Here is an 18,274-nt window from a genome sequence, read left to right on the forward strand (position 1 = left end):
CCCCCTTCCCCTACTTAAGAACACCTCCTAAAATAATAGATGACATGAATGTGATTGTTGGGGGGCAGGAAGGGGGTGAGGAACATGACAGTGGGAGGGAAGAGAGAAGATGTGAGTGATTAGCAGATGGATAGATCAAGAAGCTGGGTGTAAATGTAGGCGTTGGTCCACCTTTTCAATAAGCTTATTCACTCTTGCTTGGGCCTCTACTTAATGACAGGCTCCACCACCGGCAAAATGTTTCAAAAAGACATTTGAGTGAGGACTCTGAGGCGAAGCACAAAATAAACAGACGCATGAAATCAAAGCCCTGAGCTGATTAAAGTTGGCCCAACATCCTGTCTGCTGCATCCTGCCCAGACTGTTGAACAGGAGCATTATGTACACACTTGTTGTAGAGCAGATTGAAGTCAAGTCATTCTTTTCTTCTCACTCACACATGAGCGAAAGCCCCACAAGAAAGGTAAGGCACGATGGTTGTGATGTCTCATCAGGAAAAAATGTTTGGCTTGTCCAAGAGGAGGCGATAAAGAAATCTGCCCCCGCTTCCCAAGCTTTCATTTTCCCACCCTCCTGTTTTCTCCATGTTTAGTGTTGCAAAGCTGCTGATGCCCTCTTTGCTCCTCCTCTTTGCAAAAGCGCTTCATACACAAATAATACAACTATGATATGTTATTATACACTGATGCTAAAATGTTTATACTAAAGTTGGTGAATGGTGCATACATTCTTATCATATTACTCTGTATTATCTTTTTAAAATAATTTACTTTGTTAAATTGCATTTTACCACTCTAAATAATTGGTAGTCCACATTCCTGACGCATCTACCCATCCATTTTCTTTAACCCCTATCAATCTTCTTCAGGGGAGCAGGAGCCTATTCCAGCTGACTGTGGGCAAAAGGCAGACTGCCTGTACCAGGCGCCAGACAATCACAGGGCACAGAGAGAGATAAGAAATCATTCATGCTTATATTCACCCTCCCTGGGTGGGAGCTGAACCCACACTGGGTACACAAAATACAATTAAAGACTTAATTGTATTCGAATTGTCTTAGCACTAACAAAATAAAAACGTGATCCTTACAGAATGTATAGCACGTTGGAGAAAACTCCTCCCTATAATGCTATTATGCATCAAAACTATTATGGTATGGGTGACCAACAATTAAAATAAAATTAAAATAATTTGCAGGGCTTCAGACTCGCCTTTCTTTTTTTTCTTGGAGGACAGTGGCCCCTAAACTGAACTTCTAGAAAAACATATTTAAGAGTAGAGATAATGGAAAAAATATATACTGGTCGCAGATGCGCACGTAGAAAAAAAAACTCTACAATTTTAGGAGCATAAGGTACAAATGGTGAAAATGTTTGACAAATGCATTAAACCTCCGATCTGTCACGATGAAAATATAGGCAGATGCAAGGTTGAATTTTAAAAAGTCCGAAATAAATTAATTCGCTTTGCGCATCTCTGAGCTTTTAAAGGTGACGTCTGCATTGCCGAGTATGCGCAAGATGTACGCAATATCCACTCTCGTAAAACGCATCAACTCTGCAGGACGTCAGCTGCAGGTCTCTCGAAACGTTAGCTAGCTAACCTTGCACTCCGGTTCAGCCTGAATGTCCGATCATGAGGGATCTTCTGCAAAAATCGAATGGTATATAAGTTGTGTGCCTGTGAACACGTAAGTAGAGTGATTGTTATTTTTGATCGTTCTCTCAAAGCTGCATTCATGATGCACGCTAGCGCTAGCTGACGTGAAGTTAAACATAAACAACAGCTATACCTGTCCCGTATGAATGAATCTTAAAAGTAGTGTGTGCATACGTTTTCCAGATACTGCATTCTCTTCATTTTGAGGATAAGTGGTTCGGAATTTGAACGCATTAATCTATTAACATTAGCCAGAGACGAAGCCATCTACTGTCAGCAAGCAGCTCACCCGTGAATCACCCACTCAAACACAGATCTTGCATGTCTAGTCAATTTTAAACTTGTATGACAGAATACAAGTCAGCTTTTGACCGTTTTTGTGAATGCAGATCAGGCCATCAAGATGGTGATCATGTCGGGCACAGCCACTGTGCTGCAGCAGTTTGTCAGTGGGCTCAAGAGTCGAAATGAAGACACCAGAGCCAAATCTGCCAAGGATCTGCAGCACTATGTGACAACAGAGTTGAGAGAGGTAAATATCTGGCTCCACATTGACATAATTCTCTTGTACACTTGCTTCGATTTTGTTTTTAAAATTACTGTATTTCCAGTGCATTCCTGTCACCAATTTCGTTTTTTTTGTGTGTGAATGTTTGTGGAAACTGATTTGTGTTGTCTTTTACAGTTAAGTCAAGATGAAGCCACCACATTCTATGATGAATTAAATCACTACATATTTGAGCTGGTGTCCAGCTCGGATGTGAATGAGAAGAAAGGAGGGATTCTCGCAATAGGTAAACATTTAGTTGTGCTGTATCTTGTTTGTGTAGGTGTCGTGGAGGGTTTATCTTGCATGCTTGCACCGCACGTCCCTAAATGGTCAAGGTGTGGACAGCAAGAACAGCAGACTCAGCAAAGTTTGTTGCATTAAATGATATACTCAATGTCTGGCTATTGTTTCCCCCCACAGTCAGTCTGATTGGAGTCGAGGGAGGCAATGCCACCAGGATTAGCCGCTTTGCCAATTACCTGCGCAACCTGCTACCCTCCAGTGACCCAGTGGTGATGGAAATGGGTTCCAAAGCCATGGGTCACTTGTCTATGGCAGGGGATACCTTCACAGCTGAATATGTCGAGTTTGAGGTGAAGAGGGCCCTAGAGTGGCTGGGAGCAGACAGGAATGAAGGCAGACGCCACGCTGCAGTAAGTGGAAATACCCATTTGTTGGTGAAATAACTGTTTTTTGCATTTGTATTGTGACATTATTGTTTTTTTTTTTTTAGGTTCACTGAGAATAGATAGATGTGATAATTTAAAAGATAAAGTGACGTATGTCACTTTGTTCGAGCGACCAATGATGCACTTTGAAATACAGGAGCGACAAAGAATTGAAAACATATCACAAGCAATAAAAGGAATAAGGTGTTCATGGCCTAAATTAATTTCTGTCTTCTGTTTCAGGTATTGGTGCTTAGGGAACTGGCTGTGAGCGCACCAACCTTCTTCTTTCAGCAAGTGCAGCCCTTCTTTGACAACATCTTCTATGCCGTGTGGGACCCCAAGCAGGCCATCCGAGAGGGTGCTGTGTCTGCACTGCGGGCCTGTCTCATCCTCACTACGCAGAGGGAGACGAAAGAAATGCAGAAACCGCAGTGGTACAAAGTAAGGCCCTCAATCGTATCCACTCAAGTCACCTTTTAATGGTGGTGTCTTGACGCTTGAACGTTTCGTTGATGTGACAGCAAACCTTTGACGAGGCAGAGAAGGGCTTTGACGAAACCTTGGCTAAGGAGAAAGGCATGAATCGGGATGACAGGTTCCATGGTGCTCTCCTCATCTTGAATGAGCTGGTTCGCATCAGCAGCATGGAAGGAGAGGTGAGCCGTTTTCGTACACTTTAATAAACTGTTGCATTTTACTTTTTATCGAATGCCATGGACAATGTGCTGACTATAATCGTCCATCAGCGCATGCGCGAGGAAATGGAGGAGATCACGCAGCAGCAGCTGGTGCACGATAAGTACTGCAAGGAGCTGATGGGCTTTGGGACAAAGCCCCGCCACATCACCCCTTTCACCAGCTTCCAGTCAGTGCAACCGCAGCAGTCCAACGCTCTCCTGGGCCTGTTGGGGTACAACACGCCGCAGGGCTTCCTCAGCTTTGGAGCTACTCCAGTGCCAGCTAAGAGCTCGCTGGTGGAGAGCAGATACTGCCGTGAGCTCATGGAGGAGCGTTTTGATCAGGTGAGTTTTATCAAATACTTTTTTAAAGCCTTTTGCTTTTGTTTTGCTCTATTATGCTGTCTGACTTGCTGGAAGTAAATCAAATGTCATGTGAGAGAGCAAAATTGTTTGCTCCCAGGTGTGTCGTTGGGTGCTAAAATACAGAACCAGTAAGAATCCCCTCATCCAGATGACCATACTGAATCTGCTGCCACGGCTTGGTGCCTTCCAGCCGCATACTTTTACTGGTGGGTCAAATTCACACGTAAAAAGTTTCTCATTGCTTGTTAATATGTCAGTCAACACAGAGGTTTACTGATAGAATATTTCGATGTGGATTACAGACCAATACCTGTCCGACACAATGGGCTATCTGCTGGCCAGTCTCAAGAAGGAGAAGGAGCGGACTGCAGCCTTCCAGGCTTTGGGCTTGCTGGTGGTGGCAGTCCGAGCTGAAATACAGCCCTATCTTTCCAAGATTCTGGAGATCATAAAGGCAGCTCTACCACCTAAGGACTTTGCTCACAAGTCAGTATAGTCAGTCTTCAGTTAACATTCTTCCGAATATACGACCTTTGGAGATTACAAAAGTTGTGCAGCAATGTAAAGCTGGTGTTATATTCATGGCCTTGGAATATTATTTCTTGTAGATGTTTACTTTAATTATGACAAAAACACTGTCCTCGTAGAATAAGTTCTATTTCCGTTTGCCATCTTTCATGTGCAGGAGGCAGAAGTCCATCCAGGTAGACGCCACTGTGTTCACATGTATCAGCATGCTTTCCAGGGCTATGGGTCCCAGCATCCAACCTGACATCAAGGAACTGTTGGAGCCCATGCTAGCTGTGGGCCTCAGGTATCATACATATTGCAATCTGCTATCTTTTCCATAGCAAGCTGCATGGATTCTGGGTGCTTGCATGGTGTGAAATGTGAAATAATTTTCAAAAACGTGCTTTCGAGTCCTTGACAAAAATGTCACATGATTCTGATGACCCAAATCAGAAAACGAGGGAGCCATGATTGGATGTTACCTGAGCCTTGAACAGCTGTGATGTCATTTTCAGTCGACAGCAAGTGGCGAAATGGCTGCCCTGTTTGATTGAGGAAAATGGGTGGATCTTGATGCTCAATGCAAAATTAATAAGAATATTAACCTAGGGGCAGCATAAACCATATTGAGTTAACTTCTCCTTTACGTGTAAATGATGTAGTGGCAGTGCTACATTTGACAAAGTTGTGTGTGTGAATGTCAAAACAAAAATGATGAATTTGACTCCCTGGGGAAAACCCTAATGCAACACTTGATTGATTTTCCCTTTTATTGTCCTGTTTTCAGAGTAAAGCACATGTTGTGTTATGTGCCAGGAAAATCACACATAAATCAAATCATTGCAGAGAAAAGAATGTTAGGGGAAAAAAATCAAGTTAACATGTCACAGCTGTAGTTTTAGCCCATAACTTCAACGTGTCCTCTCTCTCTCTCTGTCCAGTCCGGCACTGACAGCGGTGCTGTACGATCTGAGCCGCCAGATCCCGCAGCTGAAAAAGGACATACAGGATGGCCTTCTGAAGATGCTCTCGCTGGTTTTGATGCACAAGCCGTTACGTCACCCGGGCATGCCCAAAGGCTTGGCCTACCAGCTCGCGTCTCCAAGCCTTACCAACATCCCGGAGGCCAGTGATGTCGGCAGCATCACACTGGCCCTGCGCACTCTGGGAAGCTTTGAGTTTGAAGGTAAGAGCCTTGACATTAAAGTGTCCGGCCACCTTTCGAGAACTGCAGACAGAAACTGGTTTGCATGAAGCGTTTTAAGGAGAGAAAATGGCCACAGGTTCGAAGTCAAGACAGGTTTAGACATTTTACACTCAGTAATGTTTAATTGCTCGAAATAGTCCTCAAAGTTTAACACATTTTGAAAGTTCAGGTAATTTCATTCTCGTGGCTCTGATTCAATTTCAACCGGACTGTTCTGCTTGTCTCCAAAGTGGAGAGAAAATGTACTCCTGTTTTTTTTTTTAAAGCTTACCACCCAGACAAATAAAGCTTGTGCTATGATCTTTCATCAGGACACTCCCTCACTCAGTTTGTGCGCCACTGCGCCGACCACTTCTTAAACAGTGAGCACAAGGAGATCCGAATGGAGGCAGCTCGCACCTGCTCCCGTCTCCTCACCCCCTCCATACACCCCATCAGCGGCCATGTTGTGAGCCAGACGGCAGTACAGGTTGTTGCAGATGTACTGAGTAAACTCCTCGTGGTTGGCATCACAGACCCAGGTAACTTGTGACAGACTTAGACTCAGGATGATCACGATCATAACGTCTCATTCTTACATTTGTCCCCATCCTTTTTCAGATCCAGACATACGCTATTGTGTGCTGGCGTCTTTGGATGAGCGCTTTGATGCCCACCTTGCCCAGGCAGAGAACCTACAGGCTCTCTTTGTGGCCCTGAATGACGAGGTGTTTGAGATCAGAGAACTGGCCATCTGCACAATCGGACGTCTCAGCAGCATGAACCCGGCTTTTGTCATGCCTTTCTTACGCAAGATGCTCATTCAGGTATTAGACTGTGTGAATGCTGAGAAATTGGCACCTAATTAAAGAAAAGTGATTCTTCTAATAACCTTTCTTTCACGTTATATCAGTCCTGTACATATCAATGTCATAAAGCTGATTATTAATTGTGCTGTGCCTATAAAGCACCTTCAGGGGGCAGTAAATGCCAAGCCATCAGATATTGCAGAGAGGAAGTTTGGGTAGTGTCTTTAGTGCAAGAAAGTTTAAACCCACAGTAGAAGAGTGCACATATAGGAGATAACAGATATGTTTATAAAAATAAAACAACTACAATCTTGTCCCAAATGTACAAACATATTGTATGAAGCGGAAGTGGTATATGCACCAATATACACAGGAGACGGATGAAACGGGAACTACAAGCCTCTTTCTAGGAAGACCTTTCACATTTTGTCTATACAGAATCTTGCACAAGCCTGGGTAGCTTTACACTGATGCAATACCAAATATACATTATTTGTTGTTGGTTTTGTCTCAGATATTAACAGAGCTGGAGCACAGTGGTGTTGGCAGAAACAAAGAGCAGAGTGCCCGTATGCTGGGCCACCTGGTGTCGAATGCCCCCCGCCTCATACGGCCCTACATGGAGCCCATCCTCAAGGTACACCTGTGCTAAGTTGCCATTGTGAACGTGTATGTGACTAGAAACTTAACTAGACTTCTGAAACAGAAAATGGTTACTCTGTTTCACTAAAAATACCCTCTGTTGTCTTCAGGCTCTAATCCTCAAACTCAAAGACCCAGACCCCAATCCCGGCGTGGTTATCAGTGTCCTAGCCACCATTGGCGAGTTGGCTCAGGTAATGGTTAAGGCAGCAGAAGGCGCTAACTGGAACCAAACCAAACAGAGATCAAAGATTTTGACCATTACGTCACATTTCAACTTTTCTGCTGTACGAAACAAGAGCACAACTTGAAAAAGAATGAATGAAAGATATGAATATATGTATGTACTATAAGTTTGAAAAGCAAAAGCTTATTTTGAAGATAATGTAGTCGATGCAAACCTTCAAAACATACCGTAAGAGTGATTTATCACAAGTGTCAAATGAGGAAAATGTATGCAGCCTAATTAGCAAGAGCAATTCCTCAAAATGAATTTGACGGAACAGTTTTGGGAAATAAATGTGATGTATTCTCTGTGTTCTCTTGTATAGGTGAGCGGTCTGGAGATGAGGAAGTGGATGGATGAGCTTTTTCCTATTATCATGGACATGCTGCAGGACTCCTCCTCATTAGCCAAGAGACAGGTAGGTGAACTTATTCAAAGTACTGTAATTATATTTCTGTTTTAGGAAGCTCGGATGAGCATAATTGATGATTTTTAAAAACAATTGCACACCGAAGCTAGAATAGTTTGAATTAGTATTTTCAGGACAAGAACTAAACAAACTGAATAGTGAATTCACTGGAAATAAAGCTCAATGTGTTCCACGAGCTTGTTCGAATTTATATTAGTTTGTGTTTGAAAAATTAAGTTTCTCCTTTGAGAATAAAATGGAATTTCCCAGTGTCTGTACAGGTAAAATTTGAAGTAACATTATATCATAGGTCATTAAAGTGCAAAAAGTTGTACAAGTATGCAGAGTAACCGACAAATTAGCATTTCATGAAAGGAACACGCCAAATGACTGTTTTGGTTCATATATCAAGTCTGCTTGTGGCTGTCCACTAGGTGGCGTTGTGGACTTTGGGCCAACAGGTGGCCAGCACAGGCTATGTGGTGGAGCCCTACCGAAAATACCCTTCCCTTCTTGAGGTGCTGCTCAACTTCCTGAAGACAGAGCAGAATCAAGGCATCAGGAGAGAGGTATGCACGAGTGCCTCTGTCCTCGTGTTACTCTCGCTTTCCTTAGTAGCGACACAATCACTCAGGAGTTCAGTGACACTTAATGAGGCCCAGCAGTTCACATATGCTAAACAATGTCTGCTTGTCTGTTTTGATTTCAACCAATGAGTCATCATCACATGAATTCAAGCACTCCAAGATGCTTTCCTACTTTTCCGTAGAGACATGAAATTTTGTGCGGTGATGTAATTGGTAATTGTTTGTTTCCCTACCTGTTACATAATGAGAGAATTAGGGAAGGCAGTGTACAAGAGTACATGTGATCTGGAGAGGAAAAAAATGACAAGTAAATTTATCTTTAGAAATAATAGTATCATAGAAAACAAGAAAAGAATAATTGAGCCACAGCCGTAGCATATGCCACTTAGTTGTTAACCATACTGTGTTTGTTAATTTACTGAGGAAAATTTTTACTGTAACCTATTTCATTAGAGCAGAAATCGTGTTTCCCCCCCCCACCCCACCCTGTTTTTTTTGGCGAGTGTTTATGCCGTGCTTTGTTACATTACGGACTCGTTTGGTTCACATTTCGAGTCACATTTGTTTTTTGAGTGATTGAAAAAATCCAAACTAGGCATCATGTTTTGCAGTAGTTAAAAAGAGCCAATGTTTCATTCAGATCCTACTTTTCCACTTACAAGGGAATAAATGAGGAAAACATTTGAGGTGCCGGTATGCCTTAATAGCCTTGGCGTGGGTCTATGCTCTGTCATTGCTCTTGGGGCTTGTGTGTTTTCAGAAAATATTCATAAAAATGTGCAGATTCCCACTACTTAGATGACTTACTGTCATGGTTTGTATCCCCTCCAGGCCATCCGCGTTCTTGGCCTGCTTGGAGCTCTGGACCCGTACAAGCACAAGGTGAACATTGGCATGATTGACCAATCACGAGACGCCTCTGCAGTCAGCCTTTCTGAGTCCAAGTCCAGTCAGGATTCAGGTATGCCTATAAACACAGAAACTAATCTTTGCGTAGGCAGCACTTTTTATTGTACTCTGAATATTGATTAGTTAAACACTGCCATCTTTTTGTTCTTTTGAAAAAAAAAAAATGATATTAAATTCTCAGCAGCTGGAAAGTTTGCTCTGTACATCCACACCCACATCATGGGGTTAAAAAGCTGTCTGATCATTATTCACTCATGGGGACAATGAGCCATAATTTTTTAATAGGTGTAGTAGCTGCCTTATTACATTAACCATTATGGAAATTTGCAGCGTCTGCCACATTTTAACACGCATTCTGATCAAAAGACATTTATAGCCCAGCCAAAATAGATTATATTTGCATTTACATTTGAAAATATATATACTGCATATTTCAATGAGGCATGAAGGATCCAGTGCATTTGCTACTGCAAACTCCTGTGGATGGTTTTGGAACACGTAGAGTTCTAAAAACAGAACATGTGACGGCGCAGTTAACGTTTCAGAGATGTGTGTAAAAGCAGTTTAACCAAGCCATTCAGCCTGTCAAATAAGACATTTTATATGGTTTGGGATTGACTTCATCAGCTTTTTTTGCATTTTGGGTTTTTATCGGGGTATCTAATTGTGCAAGAGTGAAAATTATAATTCACCCCTAAGCCTCTATCACTGTTCAGACTCATGTATTCTGACTTAAATAAGGGCTTGAATTAAGTATACAAACATATCTTAGAAAGTAGATAAAGCGATAATTGTATGAGATAGATTTTGACACAAAATCTACATGTAACCATGTGCATCGAGAACCTCCGCCTACATCCCAGCTTGTGTCTTGACTTCCAGTATGGTAATAGTCTTACCAGATAGTTCTTAAAGCTTATGGAGTCCAGCCAGACCTGAAGGATCAGGTTTTATGCGTTGGCAGATTTATTAGGGTCATTTAGTGGAGTGTGGGTTTTTAGGGCACCGATTTTGCCTGTCTCATTTGTCATTGGTTCTGCCCATCTTTTCTTTAACTGTCTTTTACTATTGCTCAAAATGACTTCAATATTTGTTATCATCAGTTCAGTTACTGCATTTAACCACATTGATTAGTTATTTTAAATAAGCAGCCCATTTGCTATCTTCTGCCACAAGTTGTAGATTAGAACATGAAGGTACAGAGAGCAAAGATTCTCTCTTCAGTCTGCTGGCCAATTGACGGTCTGTTTAGTATGTCTACAGCCCTGAGTCTTCAGGGAGATGAACGCTCTTGCAGAAGCTCAGTGAGACCCTGAATATTAGACATCTGTCTAGTATCAGACGTCTGTCTAGTTCTCCACATTTGAGTGGCCACACTAAGACTATAAGCATCACCTTTGGAGAAAAAAAAAAAACTACTCAGAAGGACACAGGGACCAAGAGTCAACCAACAGCTGTCATTTGAAGTTTGAGATTATGGTATGTCAAGGTAATGGCTTATTACAAAGACAACAATTGCCATAAATTCTTGAATTACCAGCACTCAAATATTACACAAAAAAAAATGTAGATGCTGACATTAGTCTTCATCAAATGCACTGAATAGAAGACTGCGCTACTATGCAGTTTACAAAAGGACAACTAAATAAAGCTGTGTATCCCGCCATTTGTGAATCTTCATTTTCACTATTCTCACACATATTGGAACTTTGTGATCCATTATGAGAAGCTATTTGTAGTGTAGTAGTTCAAATAGCAGAACCATGGAGCTGGTGTGGGAATCCAAATCGTGCGGATTGACTGAGAACGACAACACGACTGTTCCCGATGTTTCCATCATGTCCTGTCATTTTCTCTTCATCCCAGCTGACTACAGCACCAGTGAGATGCTGGTCAACATGGGAAACTTGCCCCTGGATGAGTTTTACCCCGCCGTGGCCATCGTTACTCTGATGCGCATCCTGAGAGATCCGTCACTGTCTAACCACCACACCATGGTGGTCCAGGCTGTTACCTTCATTTTCAAGTCTCTGGGCCTCAAGTGTGTCCAGTTCCTACCGCAGGTCATGCCCACTTTTCTCAACGTGATTCGCGTCTGTGACGCCAGTATCCGAGAGGTAGGTCGCACTCCAGGTGGGCTCGGATGGTATCCAGTTCCTTGGAGTTAATAACACCGGTATTCACCTATCCGGAACCGGTCTTATTCTCTTTCCTCCTTGTGTTTCGCCAGTTCCTCTTTCAGCAGATGGGAATGGTCGTGTGCTTTGTAAAGATCCACATCCGCCCCTACATGGATGACATATTCACCCTCATCAGAGTGAGTAATCATGTTTACTTTCCATCCTTGTAATTACGGTCCCCACTTTTCCTCATCACCGAGGATGTTCCAATGATTTAATATGTCACGGATGAGATGAGCAATGGGGAAGAAGGAAGACCTCGAGAGAAGCTTAGAGCAAAGGACTAACACCGGTTGCAGATGTTTTCGCAAATTCTCTCATTTGGAACACGTTCATTGATTAGTCATCTGGTCTGACTGTGAATTCTTTTCAGAGTAGCCTACAGCGAAATACCTTTTGGGATACATTCCATTATTTTGCAATTTCAGTCTTAATGATAACAGGGCCCACTTGGTAATAAAGAGCTTCCAGTTGTTGCTATCTATAGCACTGGTCAAAAGCCAGCTTGAATTAGAGATGCCTTTGTGTGTCCCTAAAAGTATTATTGACACTGATTTCTGAAATGTCTTGTGTTGTAACACATCAGGTTTTTCAGATATTGTTTTTCAATTTGACCTGTAAAAGCTTGTGCAATATGGATTTTATTACGTTTAAAAAGAACATTCCACCTGATGCGCAACTTAACTTCTAATTTGTAAATATTATAATATAATAATAATAAGCATTACAAAATATATTACTGTATTACATATTGTGTTTTTTATGAAACCCTAACGTGCTGGAGACAAAACAAGGGCAGATTCAGAATCAGCACAAAAAATTCAAATAGTAAGGTTTCATCATACATTTATTTTCTCAAGGTTTTGTGTGTTGGAGGCTCTGTCATGAGAGGTTTTTCAGAGGTAATGCTTGTGTTCCTTGACGTCCGGTTTTCAAACAGTGATCACGTCAGTCTCTTTACACAAGCAGCTTCAAGGTGGAGGTTGTGCTCTCCATTTGACTCTTGTAACCCGATCAACCTCTATGAATGATGTCTGTCCCCCACGTCACAGAAGAGAGCACATCACAGGCAGTTTATTACACAACATGGCACTCAAGGGAGGACCTGAAGAATCATATCAAATGTAGTCATTCAAATCTTTCCATTCAAGCTTTTCCAGCCTCCCAATTCCTTCACACACTTCATTACACATAACATTGGTAGCTGCAGTTATCAGCTCTGCGGTATGATTTCCACTCAAATCGTCCAGTTCTTTGTCACTCTTAAAACTGACTCATGATACTCACCCTTATCACATGATGCCGAACGACTGCTAAAGCCAAAGAGTCCTCTGCACTGGAACACAATTAAATAGCAAGGCCCAAAATATCATAAGACTTTATTTGTATGTGTACTTCCTTTCAACTTTAAAATCACTTCTTCAATGGTGATAAATCCTCGAGAGAAATGATTGAAAGAACCACGCGGATGTGTCTCAAGTCCCACCGCGTTAATAAAAGGCAAGTGAAACAAAGAATCTATTCATTTTTTTCCGGCCTAACTGCTGCATCCAGATGAGGGGGCTGGAATAGTCATTCCCACCGTCCACTCATTTGTTCGGTAGTCAGCAGCCACAGGCTGGAAAGGCAGGAAGTCAGCATTTGCCCCGTGGCTACTTGAGCAAAAACACCCCCATCAGTCATTGGTACTTCAGGTGCTCTGTCTTAACTCCACGGGCCAGAATCTCTCAGGAACACAGTGGTCATGCCCAGTAACTCTTCCTAAAATAGTGTCAAAATCCTTACCGCAATGCGATGTCATCTTACTTACCAGTAAATATCCTCACCTCTCTCCCACTCCCGACTAATATTATGACACTCCCTTTTCCTGGATCCAACGCATGAAAACGACTCTAACTCAGAAGAAAAGCCTTTTGTCCCATTTTCTCAGACCCCACATAAATCCTCATCACTAGACCAGAGCCGGTAAAAGGCTTTGGAATCCACACTCTGAATATGCGATACCGCACATAAAAAAAATTACACATGTCCCATAATTGGAATAACATTTAATAAGGTCACTCATATTTTATAACAACCTTCAACTTTGTGCATGTTTTTTTACTTGAATGTCATTTGGTTTGTGCCATATACGTATTTGATCGGACTTTCTGATCGTTTTAAGCCACAAAGTGATATTTTGCTGGCCAGGTATTTTTAAGAGGCCCGTATCCTTTATCAGTGTACACTTTTTTAGTTACTTTATGACTGAAACAACCCACATGCACACGTGCCTTGAATTCACATGTCAACATTGAACAGCAACAACACAGAAGTAAACAATAAGAGGTAAATCAATAGACAAATCATATTATTTTCCCCCAAAAAAATCAATTCTGTTTTTGAAAGAAGCTTATTACTGTTTTTAAGACGATCAGATTTTTTATTTAGTAATTGTGCCACATGGGTGCAAAGAAAAAGAAAGAAAGAACGATACTAAAACTGGAATGAGTGCAAATCCATCTCTAGAGTCTAATAGTTTGTGATAGTCTTGCGACTCATGTAGGCTCATAGAATTACTCTTCCTGCTCAAATCTTAGCAAACAAAATAACAAATGCATACTCTATGGTTATTTTACTATTGTTACCGGGTAAACTAAAGGATACTTTTGTTTTTCAGGAGTACTGGACACCTAACAATCCCATGCAGAACACCATCATCCTTCTGATCGAACAGATTGTGGTGGCCCTGGGGGGAGAATTTAAACTTTACCTGCCACAGCTCATCCCGCATATGTTGCGTGTCTTCATGCATGACAACAGCACTGGACGCGGTGTTACTATTAAGGTAAGTGCAGGGTTGCGCTCCCACAAAAACAACAATCTTTGTTCGAAACGCACCACTTGAAACAATGACGGCTGGTGAAGACATGCGCCTCCTAAACACCCACCACATTTTATGCGTTTGTATAGTTTTTGAAATTTCGCCCCAGACTGAAAATATATTGCATCAGGTTGGAAGATATGTCAGAATCAGAATCATCCGAATGTATCACACCACTTTATTACGGGGTGATGAAATTATATATATATAACTACACTTGACCTACTGATGTATGTGGATTACTGTGATTATAATTGAAATACAAATAATTAGTTCCAGGGTCAAGCTGCCACCTTCAGAAAACCGGTATTGAATTTAATAATTTTCTCATTCAATTCCATACAAGAGGAAAAATAAGTAAGCCACGGATGTTACAGTATATAAAAACAGTAAAGCCGTTTGCCTTAACTTGGATATGAAGTGAAAACACAGCTGTCTGGTTTACGTCACGCAACCTCTGGTATACATTCTTCTGGTCACACATTCTTCTGTGAATGCACCTTGTTGAGGCCGGTTGTCTTATTGAGGAACCAAACAAAGTGAATCTATCCTTTTGTTACCTGTCTTGTATCGTCATGCAATGTTTGTGCAACTTTGTACCTGTGGGCTGTTGCCATTTGGAGGTTGCGATATAGTTGATTGGATTCCAGTTCTGTCTTCTGTTGTCTCCATTCAACTCATTCAGGGCTAAACTGTTTGTAATATAAAAAATACAAAAACTGCAGACCTGCAACATCCATTCACTCTTGTGTTAGGTGCTTCTATCTGTTTTTATTTTCCTAGAAAATGGTTCATGTTTCAGGGTAAAGGTCAGGCCATAACGACATTATGCTAAATGGTCATGCAGTGCATTTGCCCTCGCTACCGGTTAGTCTCCGAGGCTGTAGTATTAGATAACTGCAGCCTGTAGACTGGGTCATCTGAGTCAGATCTGGGTCTAGATTTGACTCTAGAGGATTGGGGGGGTTGTACAAAATATAGGGAAATGGGACTCCGGTTACCCACTAATCCAAAGGACAAGAAAAACATACTTCCATCATTCCAAGGAAGCGTTCATTCTATAGTACGGCCGTCTTTCAGCATGCACATGCACCCTTGCCCGCCTCCACTTCTGCTTCCTGCTGTCGCGCCATGTGCACATTGAAAAGGGGCGCCGACTTCTGCTCAATATGTTTTAGCAGCTGGAGGTATTCTTACGCGCAACATTTCATAACACACTGGGATTGTTGCTAAAGAATCTTTTTAGAATCGAGTGTGCTATCAATTATTCCAACGGTTGCCAGATAATTTTATACAGTGAGTAAATGGTGATGCCATAAGAGACCGATTAAGATGTTTGTGATGAATCGTGTGCTTTCATCTGCAGCTGCTGAACGCCATCCAGCTTTTCGGTGCCAATCTTGATGACTACCTCCACCTGCTGCTGCCTCCGATTGTCAAGCTATTTGATGCACTCGATGTGCCCCTGCAGGCCCGCAGGTTTGTACCACACGTCTGTCAATGGAGTGTTGTGTTTTCCTGAAAATGCTCTTTAGTTGAACCTCACTCAGTCATAAATCTCTATTTGCATTAGAACATGTTCTTTACAATATGTTGTATTTTAATATTTGGTTTATTGGTATTTTCTTTACAGCGTTAATTATGTTTGACCCCCCGCCTTCCTTCTCTGTGTCACAGGGTTGCCTTGGAGACTCTGGACAGGCTAACGGAATCCCTGGACTTCACCGACTACGCGTCCCGCATTATCCACCCCATCGTCCGGACGCTTGACAGCACGGCCGACTTGCGCCCCACATCCATGGACACGCTGTCCTCGCTCGTGTTCCAGTTGGGAAAAAAGGTAGCTCTTTGCTCTCAGTGGGGCTCTCAGATGGAGTGATTATTCAGTAGAACGCTTCCCGCCTTCCCACTGCTGTATGAACGGTATTTCAGTTATCCCGGCACCCCCCCCCTGCCCTTTATTACTTCCCGTTAGACAGCTTATGTCATGGTCTGTTTGTCAGTGGGGGGGTTCCGTTTATGAGCACGGATAAGGTCACATTTACTCGGCCTCCTCCCAGGCTTTACCCTTCCTCATTCATCAACACTATCGTTAGCATTCCTCATGTAGCCACGTCTGGCAACATGCGAAAAGGAAGCTTTTGATGTAAGCCCCATAAGTAGTTTGATCCTCATTTATTTGGCATATGGGTAAAGGGATTTAAGGGTAAACAAAATTAAATGTGTAATTAAGCCCTTATATAGCCTTTTATTTACTTTCCTTCACCTTGCTTCCATCTGCAGTACCAAATCTTCATCCCCATGGTAAATAAAGTGATGCTGAAGCACCGGATCAACCACCAACGCTATGACATACTCATATGTCGCATTGTCAAGGTGAGCACCTCTCCCTGTTGTATGAAGTAAAACTACAGAAAAATACATCTTTACACTAATTTGCCCTAATTAAGTATTTAACAGTCATATGGTAATGCGAAATTTCCGAGAGAAAAAAAATCATAAAAATCAAACAAAACCCTATACATTCATTTGTAACATCAACAAATAATTAATAGTAATTCACAAGAATAGATATGCGCTTGTTAATTCACAAAACATTGTTTCAGGTCAGCCCGGTTAGTCTGCGTGTGGCCTCTTTTTTTTTTCCCCATGCGTGTGGTCCTTTCATGTCTGTTCATAACAGGGCTACACTCTAGCAGAAGAGGAAGAGAATCCTCTAATCTTCCAGCACCGCCATCTACGCGGTAACCAAGGTGATACATTGGTCAGTGGACCGGTGGAAGCAGGACCAATGAAGAAACTTCACGTCAGCACAACAGCACTTCAGAAGGTCAGAAAGAATAAGAAAAACAGCAGTGTGTGCAAATTACGGAATCAAACCAACCACAGCCTTGTGTGCAAGACATTTTAGTTAACTTGAGGTGGTGACTTAAAAACAGCTAGTGACAAATTAAAGGGAAAACACTAAAGCTTTGTGGCTAGTTGTTTATTGAGTGCAGATTTTCACCGGGTAACTGAAAGCCTTGATGATAAGTAAAAGAACAGCAACAACTCCAAGGCACAAGAAATAATGTAGCATCGCCAAAGATATTTCTGACAGCATAGCACAGTGGATAATACCGCACTCGAAGTGCAGAGCTTTTGACAGATTTAAAAATAATCTGAAGCTCCAGATTGCTTCCATTTTTGTTTGTCACTCCGTTCATGTGTTAGCTGCAACTTTCTGGTTCGTAGGAGATGATGTAAGACATTAGGAATGGCCAGGAGGGGCCAAATGCCTTCCGTGATACCAAAAGCTGTGCAAGTGATGCAAAGAATGAAAATAAGTTCCTCTCGCCGCACCTTTATTCCCTCTGCAAATATTTTGTGGAAAATGTTATGTAGTATTTGCATAATTTCTTTGACAAACTGACCAACAAACCCGTGCTTCTCAATGATGCTTTTTCAGTCATACGACACCTAATTTCATGGAAATTGGTCAAGTAATTGCTGAGGATTTTAAAACATGACTGTTTACAACGAGCAAGTCAAAGTACTGCTGTATTTACATTGTCCTCTGACGGCGTCAATGATGAATTACATTGCATGGAATTAACATCAATTCTCTGTGTAACGGAAGAACTGAAAGCGTTTTTGATTGTGTTTCGGTTCGCCGCAGCTCTGTGACCACAAGCAATTTAGAATCAATCAAATCTATCATTCTTTGAACTATTTCACGGCAGAAATGCATGTGTGCATGGCCATCATCCAACAGACTGCTCCCACGTAGTTCTCAAAGGCCTCAAAAACGATCTGTTGCTCACAGGCCTGGGGCGCCGCGAGAAAGGTTTCCAAAGATGACTGGCTGGAGTGGTTGAGACGCTTGAGTGTTGTCCTCCTGAAGGAGTCTTCCTCTCCAGCGCTGCGATCGTGTTGGTCGTTGGCTCAAACCTACATCCCACTGGCCAGGTACACCACCGCATTAGTCATCCACAGACTAAAGTCTTAGAACACCTGTCCTGGCAAAAGATACAGACAGGAACTGGAGATG

General features: G+C 42.1%; 1 protein-coding gene and 1 long non-coding RNA gene across 2 annotated transcripts in view; one reads left to right on the top strand and one right to left on the bottom strand.

The window, feature by feature from the left end:
• The first annotated feature begins 1,521 nt into the window (after positions 1–1,521).
• Positions 1,522–18,274, top strand: part of mtor (mechanistic target of rapamycin kinase) — a 55,441-nt gene continuing 38,688 nt past the window's right edge. Inside the window, exons 1-26 of the mRNA XM_037265116.1 lie at positions 1,522–1,690; positions 2,049–2,191; positions 2,345–2,453; positions 2,630–2,862; positions 3,121–3,321; positions 3,402–3,536; positions 3,627–3,902; positions 4,021–4,129; positions 4,226–4,409; positions 4,609–4,737; positions 5,375–5,619; positions 5,952–6,161; positions 6,241–6,446; positions 6,943–7,065; positions 7,181–7,264; positions 7,622–7,714; positions 8,140–8,274; positions 9,124–9,253; positions 11,068–11,318; positions 11,432–11,518; positions 14,041–14,208; positions 15,611–15,723; positions 15,922–16,084; positions 16,528–16,620; positions 16,928–17,074; positions 18,050–18,192. Of these exons, the coding sequence (XP_037121011.1) occupies positions 2,063–2,191; positions 2,345–2,453; positions 2,630–2,862; positions 3,121–3,321; positions 3,402–3,536; positions 3,627–3,902; positions 4,021–4,129; positions 4,226–4,409; positions 4,609–4,737; positions 5,375–5,619; positions 5,952–6,161; positions 6,241–6,446; positions 6,943–7,065; positions 7,181–7,264; positions 7,622–7,714; positions 8,140–8,274; positions 9,124–9,253; positions 11,068–11,318; positions 11,432–11,518; positions 14,041–14,208; positions 15,611–15,723; positions 15,922–16,084; positions 16,528–16,620; positions 16,928–17,074; positions 18,050–18,192 (3,896 nt within the window). The 5' untranslated portion in view covers positions 1,522–1,690; positions 2,049–2,062. The remainder of the gene's footprint in view (positions 1,691–2,048; positions 2,192–2,344; positions 2,454–2,629; positions 2,863–3,120; positions 3,322–3,401; positions 3,537–3,626; positions 3,903–4,020; positions 4,130–4,225; positions 4,410–4,608; positions 4,738–5,374; positions 5,620–5,951; positions 6,162–6,240; positions 6,447–6,942; positions 7,066–7,180; positions 7,265–7,621; positions 7,715–8,139; positions 8,275–9,123; positions 9,254–11,067; positions 11,319–11,431; positions 11,519–14,040; positions 14,209–15,610; positions 15,724–15,921; positions 16,085–16,527; positions 16,621–16,927; positions 17,075–18,049; positions 18,193–18,274) is intronic.
• LOC119131054 lies at positions 12,211–13,336 on the bottom strand. Its single transcript, XR_005099579.1, has 2 exons — positions 12,669–13,336; positions 12,211–12,486 (listed from the first exon to the last, which is right to left on the bottom strand). It is a non-coding gene; the product is annotated as an uncharacterized LOC119131054 (long non-coding RNA).

Source organism: Syngnathus acus, chromosome 2 (assembly GCF_901709675.1).
Source record: "Syngnathus acus chromosome 2, fSynAcu1.2, whole genome shotgun sequence".
Lineage (NCBI taxonomy): Eukaryota > Metazoa > Chordata > Actinopteri > Syngnathiformes > Syngnathidae > Syngnathus > Syngnathus acus.